At 45.1% G+C, this 18,007-nt stretch overlaps 1 protein-coding gene across 8 annotated transcripts in view; it reads left to right on the top strand.

Annotated features, from left to right (window-relative positions):
• The first annotated feature begins 582 nt into the window (after positions 1-582).
• Positions 583-18,007, top strand: part of OCLN (occludin) — a 58,860-nt gene continuing 41,435 nt past the window's right edge. For 2 of the 8 annotated variants that reach the window (XM_063623188.1, XM_063623184.1), the window contains exons 1-3: positions 884-1,048; positions 12,064-12,180; positions 17,033-17,711. In XM_063623188.1, the coding sequence (XP_063479258.1) occupies positions 12,131-12,180; positions 17,033-17,711 (729 nt within the window). In that variant the 5' untranslated portion in view covers positions 884-1,048; positions 12,064-12,130. Of the gene's footprint in view, positions 1,049-1,173; positions 3,550-12,063; positions 12,181-17,032; positions 17,712-18,007 lie in introns of those variants that run through there. The other 6 variants (XM_055253003.2, XM_055253006.2, XM_055253002.2 and 3 more) reach the window with 6 other exon arrangements.

The raw sequence follows: 18,007 nt of genomic DNA, 5'->3' as shown, positions 1-18,007 counted from the left end.
CAGGTTGGTAAACAACGTATAAGGTGCTTTTTCTTAGGCCAAAGAGCCATAATAGTTTAAATTTCCCCGTCCCCCAGAGCGGACCGGGTGGGCAGGAGAGGACCCTGGGGTGGTGATGTGTAAACTGTATTATGCACTTTAGCTTGCTGGATGGCAACTAACACCTACAGTAGTTCACCCTCATTTTAACACCTCTAAATAATTGTCTTATTCTGAATCTAGAGATTCAGAAATAGCGCCAATATTTACACACGACTTTTGAAATTTTCCCAGGAGTCTTTGTTGGAGCAATACATCTATAGGCCTTTTTCCAGCAACAGTTTAATCAAATTTTGGAAGCAGAAAAGTGTCCTGTGACGACGTGCCTTTCCTATCAAAGTACTGAGTGCTTGGACCCTCTTTCCGGAGGAAACAGTCCCCTCTGGACCTCGTTTGGCCTCTCTCCGTCAGACACCCCAAGGTTCCATCCGAAGCAGGCGGAGCACCGAACGTACCCCGAGATAGTCCGGGACCCCCATCGGTGCTGCCCCCTGGGAGCCCGCGCCTCTCCTCTGCGCCCCGCCTCTCCGGCCGGAACATCGCGCGGTTCCTTTAACAGCGCGCTGGCAGGGCGTGGGAAGCGGGGCTGCGTCCTCCCGCCCCCTCCCATCCGAGTTTCAGGTGAATGGGTCACCGAGGGAGGAGGCCGACACACCACACCTACACTCCCGCGTCCACCTCTCCCTCCCTGCTTCCTCTGGCGGAGGCGGCAGGAACCGAGAGCGAGGTCCAGAGCTCCAAGGAGCCAGTCCGAGACGCAGCAGGTGGGACTCGCGGCGCTGGCCCGCAGGCTTACCGCACCCCACCTCCACGTTGGTGCGCATGCCCGGAGGCAGGGCCGGTTGTAGGGAGGAGGGAAAGGAGAGGGAGGAGGAGGAGGAGGAGACGTCCCCAGCCCAGTCCCCGGCTGCGCGCTGGCGGTCGGCGCGGCGTCAGGTGCGCCCGCCAGGTGAGCGCGCTCCCTGGCTCCGTTGGCCCCCGGAGGGTCGGGCCCAGTTGCGGCGACTGGGTGAGTGTTGGGCGCGGCGTCAGGGGTGCACGGGAGCCCGAGGGTCCCCGTGGGGGGACCGCGGCGCCTATGTTAGGGGAGGTGCCAAGGGGAGAACGCTCCGCGCTGGTTTCGGTGGCAGTTTCGTCCCCGAGCTGGGACTCGTGGGAACCGGAGAGGCGCGGGTCTGCGGAGAGAGCAGCACCGGCCAACTTGGGAGGCTGCTTCCCGGGGCGAGGGGCGGCTTGGAGCCGCCGATCAAGCTTTATTCCGCGGAAACGCTGAAAGCTAGCAGTGCCTCAGGGGCGCGGGCAACTTTTCACTTTTATGGGGCACGGGCAACTTTTCGCTTTTATGGGGCACGACATTCCTGAACAGCGACGATCCTGCTGCATCAGCTCTGGGGCTGCAGTTTTGGGGGGCGGCCCTCATGGAGAGGGTTCCTGCACCCAGCTCCTTGGGGGTCCTAAGCCTGAGGCTGCAGCGAGGGGGCTGCTCGCCGGCCCGGGCGGCTTAGATCCCGGGGGGAGTTTCATCCCTTCCGCTCCCACCCCACCCCTTTGGATATCCCGGGGAGACGGGGGCTGGATTCAATCTGTGAAATATTCCGAGAGTCACGGTGTGGGCCACACTGGCTACTTCGAACCCGCGTCGATTTAAGCTGGGGGGCGGGGAGTTAATTTCGAGTGAGGCTGGACTTCGAGGGAAGCTGCTCACGCTTCGGATTCTCACCCGTGACCAAAAGGGCTGCTGCCAGGGGGGCGGAACTGCCTCCGGGCGGTGCCTGCCCGGCGAACGCGGGCGCGCGCTGCCTGGGAGCGCCTCGGTGCGCACGGAAGCCCGGACCCGCGCCCAGCCGGGCCACGGAGTTTGGGGACCTCCGGGACTGGGCCGGCCCCGCGCGCCAGCCATGTTGTCTGCGTCGGAGGAAGCGTGCGGGGAGCAGGGGTCGAGGGCCAAGATGGCCTCTGCGCCTAGGGGTTGGGAGCGGCGCCGAGCCCCTCACGCTCCTCGGGAAGCCACCGGGCCCGAGGGAAAAGCCGCGGCATTCTCAGGCCGGGACCCGGGGCTCGCTGGCCACACTCCCCGCTTGGGGAGTTACCCCGCGCGAGGAGGAGGCGGCGGCTTTCCAGGCCGGTCCGTGTGTGGCCCTTAGGCAACAGGTGTATTATTGGGATACCTGGAAAAGAAACGTTTCCCATGAAGGTACTTACGGTGTTTCTTGGTGATTCTTGGTGTAATAGAAAACTAGGCATTCCCAAGTGTAACAATAGTAACAATAGTTTTTTCGCACTGTACGTATGAGGTGGTTTTTTTTGTTTATGTGCTTTTTGTTTGTTTGTTTTTTGTTTGTTTTTGAGACGGAGTCTGGTTCTATCCCCCAGGCTGGAGTGCAGTGGTGTGATCTGGGCTCACTGCAACCTCTGCCTCCTGGGTTCAAGCGATTCTCCTGCTCAGCCTCCCAAGTAGCTGGGATTACGGGCGCCCACTAGTATGCACGGCTAATTTTTGTTATTTTTAGTAGAGACGGGGTTTTGCCATGTTGGTCAGGCTGGTCTCTAACTCCTGACCTCAGGTGATCCACCCGCCTTGGCCTCCCAAAGTGCTGGGATTACAGGCGTGAGCCACCACACCCAGCCTTTATGAATATTTTCTTAGAGGTTCTTTAAAATAGACATCTTAAGTGTGTGTGGGAGGCACAGATATTTCCTCAAAGCAACACATTTTTTTTTGTCGTTTTGCAATTTATTTAGTTATTAGGGGCCTCCTTTGTTAGATGACGGAGCGGAGGATAGGAAGATCGGTAAGACATGATTCTCCACCTTTTGGCAGCTTCCAGGCCATTTCAGGAAATAGTGGGCAGTGCCTCCTGCACGTGCTAAAAGCATTCTGTATTTTCTCATTTAATTATCCCAACAACTCTAAAAGGCAGGCCTTAGTAGAACTCCATTTTAAAAGTGGGCAAATGCCTTGGGGGATACGTTGCAGGTGGGCTTGCTTGCAAACTACTTCAACTAATCTGGGAAGGAATATCAGAAGCAGATTTGGGGGATTTTTCTGGAGTTTTCTACCATTCACTAGTATCTGTAGCCTGATACAAGATTTCCCGAATTTTGCTTCATGTCAAGGTAAAATTATTGTTTTCTTCTAAAGGTAATGTTGGAATTACTGCCTTTTCAAAATAATATATTACTTTTAACCACATAAATGAAATGATCTTTCACCTTCCCAGGAACCTCCCAGAAGGAAGTTTTCTTCAGTTGCATTTTAAGGCTTATTTGATTGGAATATTAACGGATCTTTTTCATCAAATTACTATTTATGGAAATAAGAGAGTAAACAGACCATGCAGATTTCTGTTAGGCTTTTTGTTTTAACCCCTAGGCTTGCCGCTGTTCCGTAACCCAGTGATTCCAGTCTTGGCTGTGGTATGAATCACCTAGGGATCTTATTAAAACACAGATTCTGATTCGGAGGTCAGGAATGGGGCCTGGGATTCTGCCTTTCTAACAGGCTCACAGGTGATTCTCAGATTGTTCTGTCCTCTTTTTCTCCCTTTCTCTTAGACTCTACACACTTAATTACATTTGACAAACTGAAGTTGGAAAAAATACGTTTATTGGGTGTTGTGTGAAGAACTTCAAGGCATTCATTGCTGGATTGAAATCCCAACTGTAATAATTGACTGTTGGTTTTATTGATTGAGTACCCATTGACAATCACTTTGTGCCAGGGCTAGTTCCAGCGACCAGGGATATAAATGATGGTCAAAATAGACATTTGATGCCTGGGATATGGGCATTCCCGATGCGGTGGAGATGATATCTAAAATAATAATTTTAGGTATGAGGGCGGAGGGGAGTTTGCTCTGAAAAAAACAAGTTTTGTGTGATGGAGTGAGGGACTGGGAGGGCATCTCCCAGAAGGTGACGTCTGAGCTGAGACCTGAACAGCAGGTGTCTGCTGTGTAAAAGATCTGGGGTTTCTAGACAGGAAATTGCAAGATCAATGTCCTTTTTGGATTGATACCTTTATTGTAGACAGCAGTTCTCAAAATATGTGGTGTGTTTAAAGATCACCTGGAAGGTTTATTAAAAATACAATTTCTGACACAGAGTCTATTACAAAGTCTGCCTAACTTCAAATTTTTACACAATTTACTAATGATGTGCCTGTAATCTAAATCATTTAATATAAGGCACAACTTAAACTTTTTTTTTTTCTTTTTTGAGACAGAGTCTCGCTGTCTCCCAGGCTGGAGTGCAGTGGCGCGATCTTGGCTCACTGCAAGCTCTGCCTCCCGGGTTCACGCCATTCTCCTGCCCCAGCCTCCTGAGTAGCTGGGACTACAGGCGCCTGCCACCATGCTCAGCTAATTTTTTGTATTTTTAGTAGAGGTGGGATTTCACTGTGTTAGCCAGGATGGTCTCGATCTCCTGACCTCGTGCTCCACCTGCCTCGGCCTCCCAAAGTGCCAGGATTACAGGCGTGAGCCACCGCACCTGGCCACAACTTAAACCTTTTAAAGGCAAATTGACAGTTACTTCATGTGCTCTAAAAGGAACAGGCTTCTCTTAAATATAATAAAGTTTATTTTTCAATTACTGACAGTTTTCTTTAAAGAATAATTTGAGGGCAAAGCATTTTCAGACTATTTTTTCTTTTTTTCATTTTTTATACCTTTTTTTTTAAGATAGAGGCGGAGTCTCACTCTGTTGCCCAGCCTGATCTTGAAGTTCTGGGCTCAAACAATCCCTCTGCCTTGGCCTCCCGAAGTACTGGGATTATGAGTGTGAGCCACCTCGCCCAGCCTCAGCCTGTTTTTTTCATCTTAGCTTAGTTTTCCATTAAGACAGCTTTTGGTCAGTAAACATTGTCAAGCGGAGAACACTTTTTATATTTTATCATTAGCCCAAGATGCTGGTTTTCAGATTAACATTTGACAAGGATCTATCTGCTGCTTCCCTTTTGCCCCTGACTCTAATTTAGCTGTCTGACTTGTGTCCTTGTCACTCTCTTGACATAAGTTCATGTAGGTGATAAGTGGCCTCTTCATTCTCATTTTATTTTTTCCTTCACGCAACACATGTACAGATTGTTAATGTTGCTGTGCTGGGCATTGGTCCTCTTTCACCTTTGGCTGCTGGCCTTAAAGCACAGTCACAGATTCACTTTGAAGGAGACCTTAGAAGTCCTCCAGTCTGGTCTCCAAAAAAATATCAAATAACTTAAGCTTTGCATAAATTGCATGAGCTCAAATTGTTGTTATTTTTGGAGAGGGTGTGGGGTCAGGGTGAGGGAGAGGCTTCCTAACATTGAGATGAAATCAGCCTGTGGTTTTCGGATTTTTTTTTTTTTTTTTAACCATTTCTAGGATAACAAAGACAGCTCTTCAGATATTTCAGGGCTGCTAAAGTGATTCTTCTGATGTTCAGTTCTCCAGGCCAAACATTTCCTGTTTTTCCAGTCGTTTGTCTTAAGACATGGTTTTTCTAGATTTTTTTTTTTTTTTTTTTTGAGCTGGACTCTCACTTTGTCGCCAGGCTGGAGTGCAATGGCACAATCTTGGCTCACTGCAACCTCTACCTCCTGGGTTCAAGCAATTCTCCTGCCTCAGCCTCCCAAGTAGCTGAGATTACAAGCACACACCACCACGCCGAACTAATTTTTGTATTTTTAGTAGAGATGAGGTTTCACCATGTTGGCCAAGATGGTCTCGATCTCCTAACCTTGTGATCCACCTGCCTTGGCCTCCCAAAGTGCTGGGATTACAGGCGTGAGCCACTGTGCCTGGCCAGCTTTTCTAGATCTTTAATGATCTTAGTCACCCTCCTGGAGAGGCACATAGTTTAGAATGTGATGTACAAATCAGGTTTTGTTTGTTCTTTTTAATAGCATATTATTCCTAGATATGAGCACTATTTCTGTGAATGAAGTTTGGGATAGCTTGTTAGCTTTTGTTGAAATTCTTACCAAAGAAATGCACCTTTAAAAATGAACGATTATTAAGTTAATTCTCCTCTATACTGTACTATGGAATTGACTTTTTAAAAATTCAGTTTATGGCTGGGTGTGGTGGCTCATGCCTGTAATCCCAGCACTTTGGGAGGTGGGTGGATCACCTGAGGTCAGGGGTTTGAGACCAGCTTGGTTAACATGGTGAAATGCCGTTTCTACTAAAAATACAAAAATTAGCCTGGCCTGGTGGCATGTGCTGGTAATCTCAGCTACTCAGGAGGCTGAGGTGGGAGAATCGCTTGAACCTGGGAGGTGGAGGTTGCTTTGAGCCGAGATCACACCATTGCATTCCAGGCTGGACGACAGGGCAAGACTCCGTCTCAAAAAAAAAAAAAAAAAAAAAAAAAAATCAGTTTACATTTTAAAAATGACTCATTTATGCCACCAATATAGTCACCCGTCAGTATCTGTGAGAAGTTGCTTCCAGGACCCCCGTGATACTAAAATCTGAGGATGCTAAAGTCCCTGTTATAAACTAGCTTTGTATTTGCATATGGCCTAAATGCTCTTGTATACTTTTTTTTTTAATTGTTTTTTTGAGACAGAATCTCACTCCATCATCTAGGCTGGAGTGCAGTGATGCAATTTTGGCTCACTGCAAACTCTGCCTCCTGGGCTCAAGCGATTCTCCTGCCTCAGCCTCCCGAGTAGCTGCGATTACAGGCACCCGCCACAATCCCAGCTAGTTGTTGTATTTTTAGTGGAAACAGGGTTTCACCATGTTGGCCAGGCTGGTCTCAAACTCCTGACCTCAAGTGATCTGCCCGTCTTGGGCTCCCAAAGAGCTGGAATTACAGGTGTGAGCCACCGCACCCAGACCTCTTGTAGACTTTAAATAATCTCTAGTTATAATACTGAATACAACGTAAATGCTATATAGAATTGTGATATTGTAGTTTTAAAAATCTGTATTTTTTGCTTTATTGTTTATTTTTTTTTTAGACAGGATATTAGTGTTACTCAGGCTGGAGTATAGTGGCATGATCAGGGCTGTCACTCCAGCCTCAACTTCCTCTGTTCAAGAGATCCTCCCATCTCAAGTCTCGTGAGTAGCTGGAACTTACAGGCATGTGCCACCATGCCTGGCTAATTTTAAGAAAATTTTTTTGTAGAGAATGGGGTCTTGCTATGTTGCTGTGGTCAGTCTTGAACTCCTGGGTTCAAGTGATCTTCCTGCCTCAGCTTCCCAGAGTGTTGGGATTACAGGTGTGAACCACTGTACCTGCCCTGTTATTTTTAATTTTTTTTCCCCTGAATATTTTCTGTCTGAGGTTGGTTGAATCGGGATTTAAAACCCATGGATGTGGAGGGTCAGCTGTATTTGAAAATGGATACAATATACCTAAGTGCCTAAGCACTGAAATTTCTCACTTTCAGGATAACCACCTTATGATGAATGCAGTTGCCCATTTTCTTGAAGACTTTTTCTTGTGGTTTTTTTTCTTTTTTGAGCCGGAGTCTCGCTCCGTCGCCAGGCTGGAGTGCAGTGGCGTGATCTCAGCTCACTGCAACCTCCTCCTCCTGGATTCAAGCGATTCTCCTGCCTCAGCCTCCTGAGTAGCAGGGGCTATAGGCACGCGCCACCAAGCCCAGCTAACTTTTGTATTTTTTTAATAGAGACGGGGTTTCACGATGTTGGCCAGGATGGTCTTGATCTCTTGACCTCGTGATCCACCCGCCTTGGCCTCCCAAAGTGCTGGGATTACAGGCATGAGCCACTGTGCCCAACTCTTTAAGAGTTTTTCTTATCCCAGTGCAGAGGTCAGGATTATTACCACATTTGAGTGCACTTAGAGGAGATAAGGAATTTGTCTCAGATTGTGAGCCAGTAAATGGGGGCCGTTAAAACCACTAGGTTGTTTTAAACTCATCATTCTGACTTTACAGAGATCTTGCTTAGTGTTGATGGCCTAGCCAATGGGTTAGTTATCCTTTCCAGTGTGTTTGGTCAGCTGCAAATCTGGATAAGCCTGTCTCCTCCGCTTTGTCTGTGGTTACCACTGGAGACCTCCCACCAGGTGGACATCAATGGTTCATTCTTTTGTGCTGATTGGGTGCCATAATTCGGCCCCTTGGGAATCTGCCCACCCACACAAGGATGTGCTCAAGATTTTCAGGATTCTTTCTCTCTGCATTCCCTTCATCCACCAGTCTGGTAACCTTCCCAGAACAGGAAGTGAAGTTGGTGTGGCATGACTTGTCCTTAACGAGCTTTCTTTTTCTTTTTGTTTTTTTTCTTGAGACGGAGTTTTGCTCTTTTTGCCCAGGCTGGAGTGCAATGGCACAATATTGGCTCACTGTGACTTCTGCCTCCCAGGTTCAAGCAGTTCTCCTGCCTCAGCCTCCCAAGTAGCTGGGTTTACAGGCATGCACCACCATGCCTGGCTAATTTTTTGTATTTTTAGTAGAGATGGGGTTTCACCATGTTGGTCAGCTGGTCTTGAACTCCAGACCTCATGTAATCCACCTGCCTCGGCCTCCCGGAGTGCTGGGATTACAGGCATGAGCCACATGAACCAAATCTGGTTCACAATTTAAAATCCGTGCTTTTGGGGAGACGTGACAACTCTGAATCCAGGAAATGGCAGCTTGAAAAGGGATCTTGTTTGAGTTTTTGACAACTTAAGACTGAGTCTGGATTAATTTACAGTTTTCAAAAACTACCACTGAACCTAGAATTTGGGGATATTTGACATTCAGCTTCAGAAGTAGGATCCCACATTTAATAGTGCTTAACTTCGGATTTTCTTTTTTACTTTTTTTTTCAGATGGAGTCTCGCTCTGTCGCCAACGCTGGAGTGCAGTGGCACAATCTTGGCTCACTGCAACCTCCACCTCAGGCTCAACTGATTCTCATGCCTCAGTTTCTCAAGTAGCTGGGATTACAGGCATGCGCCACCATGCCCAGCTAATTTTTGTATTTTTAGTAGAGATGGGGTTTGCCATGATGGCCAGGCTGGTCTCGAACTCCTGACCTCAAGTGATCCACCTGCCTCCGCCTCCCAAGTGCTGGGATTACAGGTGTGAGCCACCTCACCTGGCCTAAATTCAGTTTTCCTTAATGTTCTTTTTCTGAACATCAGTTAGGAAGACAATCTGGACTTTTGCCTTTTTATAGTACCATAACATTTTGGCCTAAATTGCTCATTTGTGTGTATGTTTCTCCATTATTAGAATATAGAGAAATTGGCTAGGTGTGTTGGCTCATGCCTGTAATCCCAGTACTTTGGGAGGCCAAGGCCAGTGGATAGCTTGAGCTTAGGGGTTTGAGACCAGCCTGGGCAACATGGTGAAACCTTATCTCTACTAAAAATACAAAATTAGCCAGGCATGGTGGCATGTGCCTGTAGTCCAGCTACTTGCGAGGCTGAGGTGGGAGGATTGCTTGAGCTTGGGAGGAAGGTTGCAGTGACCTGAGATGATGGCACTGCATTTTATCCTGGGCAACAGAATGAGACCTTGTCTCAAAAAAATAAATAAATAAAAGAGTATAGAGAAATTGACTTGAGTGCTGGTTACAGGGCTGTGTACACTTACGATTTGTGCACTTTTCTCTATGGTATACTTTAATAAAGTGGTTTCTAAAAATGTAGAAAAGTCATCTTCCTTCATGTCTTTGGAAAATTATGCTAATTGTGTTGGTGTTATTAACATTCTATATATTTCCATCTTTGAGGATTCATCTAATACATAGTTGGGCAGGGTTTAATTCTGAGAGATTTGAAATACGCTGTCCTGAAGGGTATAGAAGAGAGTTGCTGGGCCAGGCGTGGCGGCTCATGCCTGTAGTCCCAGCACTTTGGGAGGCTGAGGAGGGCAGATTGCCTGAGCTCAGGAGTTCGACATCAGCCTGTGCAACACGGTGAAACCCCATCTTTACTAAAAATACAAACAATTAGCCGGGCGTGGCAGCGTGCGCCTGTAGTCCCAGCTACTCGGGAGGCTGTGGCAGGAGAATCGCTTGAAGCCGGGAGGTGGAGGTTGCAGTGAGCTGAGATCGTGCCATTGCATTCCATCCTGGTGACAGAGCGAGACTCGGCTCAAAAAAAAAAATGAGTGGCCATTAATTTTTAAAAAAGTTTTCAGAGTTTGAATTGATGTACTGTTGTTAATATATTAATGTATGATTGTACAGACCTTGTTAGAAAAGGAAAAAAAATCAGATACTTTAATATACTCATTATAGATGTTACTCAAGTGTCATTCAGGGATCATACCTTTTAAAGTTACTCTGATACTTTTTTTTTTACATTCAACTTGGAAGCACAAGAGGTTTTGCAGGCAGAGGTATCCATGGTCCAATCTGGTTCCTGTAAACACTGAACAAATTATCTGGACGTCTACTATGTGCCAGGCATTGTTTTAATCAGTGAACAAAACATGCAAAAATTCCTGCTATCATGGAATTTACCTTCTAGTAGATCTCAAAGTTCCCTACTCTACTAATCACTGGTATAACCTGGAAAGAATTTATTGTTGGTTCAAGGTAGCTAAGGAGTGGCATGAAGTTCTGTAGCTGATGTGGGAAGTACCTTGCCAGTGTCTCCAGCCCCGGGTTTTCTAGAATAATCCTCAAGCTTTGTAAGTTTGGGGGTTGTGTGTTTACCACATCTTGCTGAGACGTGTCTTTTTCCTGGAGAGCTCTCAGTGCCCATGGATCCACCTACGGACGTAGGCAGACGATCTCCATCTTCACTTCCTCATGGATGCTAACACCAGATGTGCACTCCCCACAAAAGCTGGTGTTTCCCAAATGGAACTCATTGTTTCAAACTAGCATAGTGAAAAGCACATGAAATCATCTGGGTTCAAGTTACATCTGAGTGACTCACTGGCATCCATACAACCTTGAGCATATTACTTCACTTCTCTTTCTGACCCTCTTTGCATCTGTAAAGTGACTAATCAACCATGGAGGGTTGTTTTGAGGATGAAAGGAGGATTTTATGTAAAGCACCCAGCACGTTGGTAGGTGTCTGATGAATGTTAGTTTCCTTCCTATCTTCTGTCTCCTAAGCTAGTCCTTCATTGTCGCCTCACACCTAGGTTTGCTGCTGCTGACTCTAGGTGCTCCTTTTTACTGTTGACTTTGTCTTTCAAATCTGGTTCAAATCAAACTTACACCTCTCTTGCCGAGAATGGTGAACTGGCTCCCTGTTTCCTACCTGAAGGAAGTAAGACACTCCCACTAGACTTTCAAAGCCCTCCCTTTTCTTACTCATCCTCCATCCACTATATTCTTACTGTAACCTTATTTTAAAAGACGACACCATTCCACCATGCTCCCATCTCACTGTTCCATAAGCTAGCCACCTGCGTATCAGCACCACACCAGCCTGAAAGAGCCAGGACCCCAGCACTGGCTCTCATACGTCACTCCCACAGGCTCTCCTGGTCTAGTGTAGGCACTTAATAAATGCTTGTTGAGTGAAATTGCTTCTCAGATGTTTAGGAACTTGTGCTGAAGAATTTTAGGACAAAATTTCAGAAAATGACCAATTAATACTATGTATATTGTTTTTTCTCCCCTTGTATAAAAATTGTGCTCAGTTTTGAAGACTTGGAAAAGGAGATAAGGGAATCTACAATTCCACCATTTATAGATACATTTTATTATCATTTTTAATGATAAAGGCATTTAACCCATTAGATTGTTAGTTTGCATTGAGGAGCTAGTATGTGCTAGTGTGGCTATATGTGCACTTTCATATGCATTCTCATTTAATATGAACTTTCAAAAGTAATAGGAAATTATATATATTTCAAATTTTTGTACAGAAAATACAGGAATTAGCCAGGCATGGTGGTGCACGTCTGTAGTCCTAGCTACTTGGGAGGCTGAGGTAGGAGGAGTACTTGAGCCTGGGAGATCAAGGCTGCAGTGAGCTGTGATTGGACCACTGCACTCCAGCCTGGGTGACAGGGTGAGACCCTGTCTCGGGGTGGGGGTTGGGGTGAAGAAAAGAAACAAACTGTGAGCTTAGTAGTAATGCCATAACCCTACTTTTGTTGCTTAGATTGGTTTATCTTGGAAGCTAAAGGGCATTGCTCATCCTGAAGATCAGCTGACCGTTGACATCAGCCATGTCATCCAGGCCTCTTGAAAGTCCACCTCCTTACAGGCCTGATGAATTGTAAGTAAATAATTCTTTAGTTATTCTCTTAAAAAGTCTGTCACATGTAAACAATATGGTTGAAACTTTAATTTTTAAGTGTTTGCTTTTAAAAATAAAACGATATGTGTACTTGTAAATTTAAATTGTATCAAAGGATCTGCACTGAAAACTGAATTTCTTTCTTAACTTTCAGAGTGACAGTTTGTCTCTGCTAGGACAACTGCTGTTACCTATTGCTAATGTTTGTTTCAAGAGATTGCCAAGGTTTATATTTGTATGTTCCTTTTTGTTTTGTACAAATGATAATGAAGCTTCCATTTAAATGCCTTGTTTAGATGGCCATTGGCAACATATTGTCAGTTTTTAAAAATAACAGCTTTAGGCCGGGTGTGGTGGCTCACGCCTGTAATCCCAGCACCTTGGGAGGCCGAGGCCAGCGGATCACAAGGTCAAGAGATCGAGACCATCCTGGCCAACATGGTGAAATCCCGTCTCTACTAAAAATACAAAAATTAGCTGGCTGTGGTGGCGCGTACCTCTAATCCCAGCTACTTGGGAGGCTGAGGCAGGAGATTCACTTGAACCCAGGAGGCAGAGGTTGCAGTGAGCCGAGATCACGCCACTGTACTCCAGCCTAGAGACAGAGCGAGACTCCATCTGGAAAAAAAAAAAAAAAAAATGGCCAGGTGGCTCATGCCTGTAATCCCAGCACTTTGGGAGGCCTAGGCAGGTGGATCACCTGAGGTCGGGAGTTCAAGACCATCCTGACCAATGTGGAGAAACCCCCATCTCTACTAAAAATACAAAAATAGCCGGGCATGGTGGTGCATGCCTATAATCGCAGCTATTTGGGAGGCTGAGGCAGGAGAATCACTTGAACCCAGGAAGCAGAGGTTGAGGTGAGCCGAGATTGCGCCGTTGCACTCCAGCCTGGGCGACAAGAGCGAAACTCCATCTCAAAAAATAAAGAAATAAATAAAAATAACAGCTTTATTGAGATATAATTAACGTACTTTACAATTTACCCATTTAGAATGGATAGTTTAATGGTTTTTAGTATATTCACAGAGTTGTATAACCATCACCACAATTAATTTTGGAACATTTCATTACTCTCCAAAGAAACCTACCCATTGGCAGTCACCTCCCAGTTCCATCAGCCCTAAGCAACTATCGGTCTACTTTCTGTCTCTATAGATTTGTCTATTTTGCATATTTTATATAAATGGAGGAATCATGTAATGTGTGGCCTTTTGTAACTGGCTTCTTTCAGTTAGCATAATACTTTCCATACTGTCAGTTTTAAGAGTGATTCCTGCCATTATCTAAAACAAGCAATGTTGAGGGGTTTTGGGCTCCTTGGTCATGTGAAGACTTAACAGTGAATTTTTGAATTCCAAATTTGCTATCAAACATTGATAGGGATTTCCTCCTCTAAGTAGTTTGCAGCTTTAAACCTGATAAGTGTAGCGAAATGTAATATAGGCAAAAACAACAGTTTATCCTACTGTTCTGTCACAACACATCTGTGACCTCTGATCACCAGAATTTGTGGGGATATTTCCCCACCAGCAAACAAGTAATCAGTTCTACAGTGGACGATAGCTGTGTGTCATCTAATTATCAGTTCAGTTCTGACACTGTCAGGAGATAGCATCAGGTCACAGGTTCAGGGCTCATTCCCACAAGACTGCCCCCACTTCACATAGCAGCCACAAGCTCAGGTTGTGGCCTGTGTTTCTGACCCACCTACAGTAAATTAGGATTCCCACAGTTCTCTCCTTGGGTTCAATTGATTTGCTAAAGTGGCTCGCAGAACTCAGGGAAACACTACTTACCATTACTGGTTTATTATAAAGGGTATTAAAAAAGTCAGGTGTGGTGGTGCATGCCTATAATCCCAGCTACTCGGGAGGCTGAAGCAGGAGGATTGCTTGAGCCCAGGAGTTCGAGGCCAGTCTGGGCAACATAGGGAGACCTTGTCTTTTAAGAATGAATGAATGAATTAATGAACAAAACAGATGATATTACAATGAATGCCAACAAACACCAGATGAAGAGGTGGACAGGGCGAGGTATGTGGGAAGCGGCCTTCCCTGATTGTGCTACCCTCCAGGAACTTGCACATGTTCAGCTGTCCAGAAGTTCTGTGAATTCAGTCCTTTTGGGTTTTTATGGAAGCTTTATGACATAGGCATGATTGACTAAATCATTGGCCATTGGTGAGCAGTTTAAGCTTCAGCCCCCCTTTCCTGTCCAGAGGGTGTTGGGGCTGAAAAGTTCTAACCCTCTAATCTTAGCTCCCATCCTGAAGCTTCCTAGGGCTGCCAGGAACCTATCATCTCATTAGCATATAAGGGATACTTACCACTTTGGAAAGTCCAAAGATTTTAGGAGTTGTATGCCAGAAAATGGAGATGAAAACCAAATACATATTTCACAATATCACGTGGAGGTTGTGTTCCAGTTCTTTAACCTCCTTACTGGTGCCTAAAACATGGTGGGGACACAAGTTGTTTATGACAATACAGTTTTTAAAACATACTAGAGAATATAGTAATTAAGTAGTGCACCACTAATCTGACAGTTATTTTGTGTTGCTTTTGTAAATAATGGTGAACTGCAACATACATAAAGAAAAGGACACACAACGGATGTAGGAGATCATGAGGAAAGACCAAGCAAACATACATACTCATCACCCAGGTCAAGAAACAGAACACTTCAAAATCCTTCTGTGTCTCACCTTTTCTCTGGAGACCACTGTCCTGACGTATGATCATTACCTGCTTTTATAATTTTATCACCTTATATATCCTAAACATTTCAGTTTAGTTTTACCTGTTTTTTTTTTATTTATTTTTGAGACAGAGTCTCACTCTGTTGCCCAGGCTGGAGTGCAGTGGCGCAATCTTGGCTCCCTGCAACCTCCGCTTCCTGGATTCAAGCAATTCTCTTGCCTCAGCCTCCCAAGTAGCTGGGATTACAGGTAACCACCACAATGCATAACCAATTTTTATACTTTTGGTAGAGACAGGGTTTCACCATGTTGGCCAGGCTGGTCTCAAATTCCTGACCTCAGGTGACCCGCCCACCTCCTAAAGTGCTGGGATTATAGGTGTGAGCCACCACGCCTGGCCAGTTTTACCTGTTTTAAAACTTTATATAAATATAATAATGCTATATGTATTTTTTCATTTTTTTCAGCATTACCTGTTACTGCATGTATTCATAGTTCATCAGTTTTGGCTTCATAGCACTGTAGAAATATAACATGAGCCATATATGTAATTTTATACTTTCATTAAAAATAAAAGGATAAATTTTTTTTTTTTTAAAGACAGAGTTTCACTCTTTTTGCCCAGGCTGGAGTGCAGTGGCACGGTCTCGGCTCACTGCAACCTCCACCTCCTGGGTTCAAGTGATTCTCCTGCCTCAGCCTCCCAAGTAGCTGGGATTACAGGCGTCCGCCACCACGCCCAGCTAATTTTGTATTTTTTGTAGAGATGGGGTTTCACCAGGTTAGCCAGGCTGGTCTCGAACTCCTGACCTCAGGTGATCCACCCGCCTCGGCCTCCCAGAGTGCTGGGATTACAGGCGTGAGCCACCATGCCTGGCCAAAAGAAGAAATTAATTTTAATATATTTCACTTAATCTTGTATATCTAAAACATTATTTCATCATGTGATTGATGTAAAAAATGAATGATTCAGGAGATGCTTTACATTCTTTCTTCATATTATATCTTTGAAATCTACTGTGCCTTTTTTAATTTTTTTGCACTGTCACCCAGGCTGGAGTGCAGTGGGTGTGATCGCAGGTCACTGCAACCTCTGCCTCCTGGGTTCAAGTGATTCTTGATTTTCGTGCCTCAGCCTCCCAAGTAAGTGGGATTACAGGCATGTGTCACCATGCCTGGCTAATTTTTGTATTTTTAGTAGAGATAGGGTTTTACCATGTCTGCCAGGCTGGTCTCAAACTCCTGGCCTCAAGTGATCTGCCCACCTCAGACTCTCCACTGTGCATTTTAACAGCGTATCTCAGTTTGGACTAGCCACCAAGCCACATTTCTTTTTTTTTTTTTTTTTGAGACGGAGTCTTGCTCTGTCACCCGGGGTAGAGTGCAATGGCACGATCTTGGCTTACTGCAACCTCCACCTCCTGGGTTCAAGCAATTCTCGTGCCTCAGCCTCCTGAGTAGCTGGGACTACAGGCATATGCCACCATGTCTGGCTAATTTTTGTATTTTTAGTAGAGATGGGGTTTCACCATGTTGGCCAGGCTGGTCTCGAACCCCTGACCTCAAGTGATCCACCTGCCTCAGCCTCCCAAAGTGCTGGGATTACAGACATGAGCCACCGTGCCCAGCCGGACTAGGTACATTTCAAGTGTATGATAGACCCAAGGGGCTAGTGGCTGCCACATTGGACAGTATAGCTATGGAGTATTCCATTGTATGGATATATTACAGTTACCCATTCCACTGTAGCTAATTGGTACAGTCACTTTGGAAAACAGTTTGATACTGTCTAATGAAGTTGAAGATATAAAAATATGTGATCCAGAAATTCTCCCGGGTATATGCCCTGGAAAAATAAATACTTTTCTGTACCAGAATACACATTCAAGGATGTTTATAGTTGAACTGTTTACAATACCCCCAAACAGAGATAACCCAAATGTCTAAGCAGAATGGGTTGTGGCTGGAGGCCAATAATCTTATGTTTTAACAAGTCCTCCAGGTGATTCCTGTGCACAGATAAGCTTTAGTTTCATTTACCCAATGGTTTAAATTATTCCAAATAAGTTGTGTTCTTTCTGCTTACTACCAAAAAGTGCTAACTTGAAATTATTTTCATGTTCATTTCAGCAAACCGAATCATTATGCACCAAGCAATGACATATATGGTGGAGAGATGCATGTTCGACCAATGCTTTCTCAGCCAGCATACTCTTTTTACCCCGAAGATGAAATTCTTCACTTCTACAAATGGACCTCTCCTCCAGGAGTGATTCGGATTCTGTCTATGCTCATTATTGTGATGTGCATTGCCATTTTTGCCTGTGTGGCCTCCACGCTTGCCTGGGACAGAGGCTATGGAACTTCCCTTTTAGGAGGTAGTATAGGCTACCCTTATGGAGGAAGTGGTTTTGGTAGCTATGGAAGTGGCTATGGCTATGGCTATGGTTATGGTTATGGCTACGGAGGCTATACAGACCCAAGAGCAGCAAAGGGCTTCATGTTGGCCATGGCTGCCTTTTGTTTCATTGCCGCATTGGTGATCTTTGTTACCAGTGTTATAAGATCTGAAATGTCCAGAACAAGAAGATACTACTTAAGTGTGATAATAGTGAGTGCTATCCTGGGCATCATGGTGTTTATTGCCACAATTGTCTATATAATGGGAGTCAACCCAACTGCTCAGTCTTCTGGATCTCTATATGGTTCACAAATATATGCCCTCTGCAACCAATTTTATACACCTGCAGCTACTGGACTCTACGTGGATCAGTATTTGTATCACTACTGTGTTGTGGATCCCCAGGAGGTATGAGTGGTGTTTTGGGTTTTTTCTCCATCTCCTTAGCAGAGGTTTTCAACTTGGGATATGTAATAGAATCACTCTGGAAACTCTTAAAAAATATTGATGGCAAGGCTCCACTTCTAGTTAAATCTGGGGGAGGGGCTGAGTGTCATTAAGATATAATCAACATACCATGTAATTTGGTTACTTAAATAACAGTTCAGTGGTTTTTAATATATTCACAGAATTGTGCCACCATCACCACAGTCAATTTTAGAACATTTTCACTATCCTAAAAAGAAACTTGTACCCATTAGCGG

The sequence above is a fragment of the Symphalangus syndactylus genome, chromosome 18, assembly GCF_028878055.3.
Source record: "Symphalangus syndactylus isolate Jambi chromosome 18, NHGRI_mSymSyn1-v2.1_pri, whole genome shotgun sequence".
NCBI lineage: Eukaryota > Metazoa > Chordata > Mammalia > Primates > Hylobatidae > Symphalangus > Symphalangus syndactylus.
Note: the sequence above shows the minus strand (reverse complement) of the source record. Positions and strands in the feature narration are given on the sequence as shown.